This window comes from Pangasianodon hypophthalmus, chromosome 19, assembly GCF_027358585.1.
Source record: "Pangasianodon hypophthalmus isolate fPanHyp1 chromosome 19, fPanHyp1.pri, whole genome shotgun sequence".
Lineage (NCBI taxonomy): Eukaryota > Metazoa > Chordata > Actinopteri > Siluriformes > Pangasiidae > Pangasianodon > Pangasianodon hypophthalmus.
In genome coordinates, this window is record NC_069728.1 from 16,987,923 (window position 1) to 16,990,833 (window position 2,911).

The window sequence follows — 2,911 nt, forward strand, 5'->3', positions numbered from 1 at the left end:
AATCATATTAATGAAGCAATATACAGTCATTAATAAAGGGTCTAATTATAAAATAAAGTTAGATATAAACTATAGTGGTTTGCATAAGTATTGATCCCCTTGAATGCTTCCACATTTTGAAATGGACTTCATTTGGATTATATCTCATGAATCTACTCATGAATTACCCACAATATTGAATAATCAAATTATTTATTTAATTATTTATAAATAAAAAAATATAAAATTTGGTAAAAGTAAAACCCACAGTTTTCACAGCAAAGGTGAAACCCCAAAATTAGTTTCGGCATAACTATTTTCCATCAGAAGTCACACAGTTTGTGCATGGAGTCGACCTGTGTGCAGTTAAAGCGGGACGTTTTTGGGATTTATACTTTGCCAGGACTTTGTATTAGACTTGCTTTGATAGCTCTTTGGTCTTCATGATGCTGTTTGTTTTAGTTCTCTGACAAACTCTGAGTTCTTCCAGGAGCCGGTGTATTTATATTGAGACCAGTTTAATTACACGCAGGTCAACTCCATTATGTAATTAATTATGTGATTAATTACTAAGTATGTAACTTCTGATGGCAGAACTAATTTAGGGATTTCACAGCAACAGGAGTGAATACTTATGCAGTTACTTGCGCAGCTAATGCAACCCTTTGTTTTAAATCTGTAAATAATTTTGCAAAGTATATTGATTTTGCCCCCTACATCAATATCATAGCAGTTTTGTGTAGATTCATGGCTTATATTCCCATTTAAGTTCATTTCAGTTCCTACAAAATGTGGAAAAGTTCAAGGGGGGTGAAAACGCACGTCACTGTGAAAGACGTAAGAGCTACTTCAAGGCCAGGTTAACAAGTATTAATCTTGATTCAGAACAGTTATAGAGCAGCATTTCTTCTGTTCTCTGGAATGTTACACACACAATATCATATCCAGTCCTGGATGGATTAGTTACGTATAATCCGGCTGTGTCCCAGGTGAGCATGGACGAGGACGGCTGTGAGGACGAGATGGAGTGGCTGATGGAGGAGGTGGAGATTCCGGCGCAGACACCTCACGAGAACGGCCACATCACCACCAAACCGGTGAGTGCTGACGCGCTGCGCTCCTTCTCCCTAGACGAGCAGGACAGCGAGGAAGAAGTGCTGACCATCCCCGGAGTTCGAGTCCACTCGGGACGAGTCTCCGCTTCTTCTTCCTCCTCTCGTTTCCTGAAGAAGAACGAGAGCGATGAGGATCTGGTGGGGCTGCTGGACGACACGGGGAGAAAGAACACGTCCAAACCGAGCTCCAGACATCCGAGGAAAGCGCAGGGAGACCCAGACGACAGCGACGAGGACCTCCTTAAAGTCTGAGGATTCCTGTCATGAACTTCTGAACGTCCCTCTAAACTCGCTCTGGTCATTTAGTCGATTTATTTGTTGTTGATTTTTTTTCTAAAGGGAAATCTATTTATATCTGTTCAGTGCTTATCAAACGGACAGTCGATGCCTTGGTGATGAAAATATTTCATCATTTAATTGTTTGTGTCTTTCTTTCTCAGAGTCGGGTCGATTTGATTAAAAATTGATTTGTACAGAGATGTTCTTCTATGTGAAGACAAAAAAAAGATGGGTTATGATCTGTTATTTAAGTATATGGGTTGATTTTTTTGATTTCAGTTGTATTCATCTCCCTTATTTCCACGGCAACCGGTAGCCAGTCGTGAATACGGAAAATCCTGTGTTAGAGGTTCCCAGTATTTTTGCACATGGAGCCACGAGGAATCGCATTAACGTTTTATCAGATGTTTTTTTTCCACTGTATGCTTTTTGCATCACTTGCCCCACAGGATAAAAAAATCTGCTTTGTATCTGCCACTTCCTTTTAGATACCAAACCATTTCGAGTAAAGGGACGTGTCCTGCATTGCTTTAACTTCCCTTTTTGCCATAAAAGCATGCTGTGTAACCCTTACCCAGAACATGCGCAGTATTTTAACGCTGGGAGATCTCTTTTCCCTCCATGAGCTCACTGAAACTTATTGTCTCAGTCTTTGTTTCAGCTTTTTCTGATTTTTGCTTTTCAGGTATTATTGTGCATTTTAATAATTGTTAAATGAATTACTTGCACAGTTATTGTATGTAAAAAGTCATACTTACGATGCACTCGGATTATATTTTCAGCACTGGATGAGGGTTTAAAAGTTGTAAGGTGACGATAACAGTGTGATTTTGGCCTTAGACTCAAGACTGTGACACGTGATGTGGGTTTTTTTTCCCCCAAACAGCCTTTTTTTCTGTTTTTCTGCAGTTGTAGTTTTGACTAAATAGTACGATTTGATCATAAACCAACTTCCTGTGGATTTTTCCTGAAGTGGCCTGTTTTTGACGTGGGACGTTAATGTTTCATACCGTGTCTGAATGCAATGAGCCCAAATGACTTCTCTGAAAGGTTTTGTGATTTGCAGAAAGACTACTGATGAGGTTGAATGTTTGAAGGTGTCACTAACTCCTCTCTGTACACATAAACTTGGTACGTGTCTTTTTTTTTTTTTATTATTTGAATCACATATACAGAGCCTCCTACTGATGGCCTTCTTTCTGCCAAAATTTCTTTTGAATTGTTTGCTTATCTGCTCTTTTTTGTTTTGTATTTAAAAAAGTTCATACTGAGACATTACATTATTTCAATAAAAAAGAACGGCTGTTAAAATATTTACTGTTTTGACTAAGCGGTATTTTCACACTGGGTAGCTGGCTACGTTCAAATATTTACATGTTCTGATGTATTTTAGACTCCAGAGGTTGAGTGAAAAGGATTGCTTACCCTTAGAAAGAATGAAAAAGCCAAATAAATGTATCTTGTAGTTTTTACCTTATTAGGTTTCACAAATATTCCTTCATTATCACAAGTATGAAAAATGGAAAGAGATTATTTTT

General features: G+C 38.2%; 1 protein-coding gene across 1 annotated transcript in view; it reads left to right on the forward strand.

Moving 5' to 3' along the window:
• The window catches only part of igf2r (insulin-like growth factor 2 receptor), a 48,954-nt gene extending 46,268 nt beyond the window's left edge, over window positions 1–2,686 (forward strand). The window contains exon 48 of the mRNA XM_034313584.2: window positions 969–2,686. Within this exon, the coding sequence (XP_034169475.2) occupies window positions 969–1,346 (378 nt within the window). The 3' untranslated portion in view covers window positions 1,347–2,686. The remainder of the gene's footprint in view (window positions 1–968) is intronic.
• The last annotated feature ends 225 nt before the right edge of the window (window positions 2,687–2,911 follow it).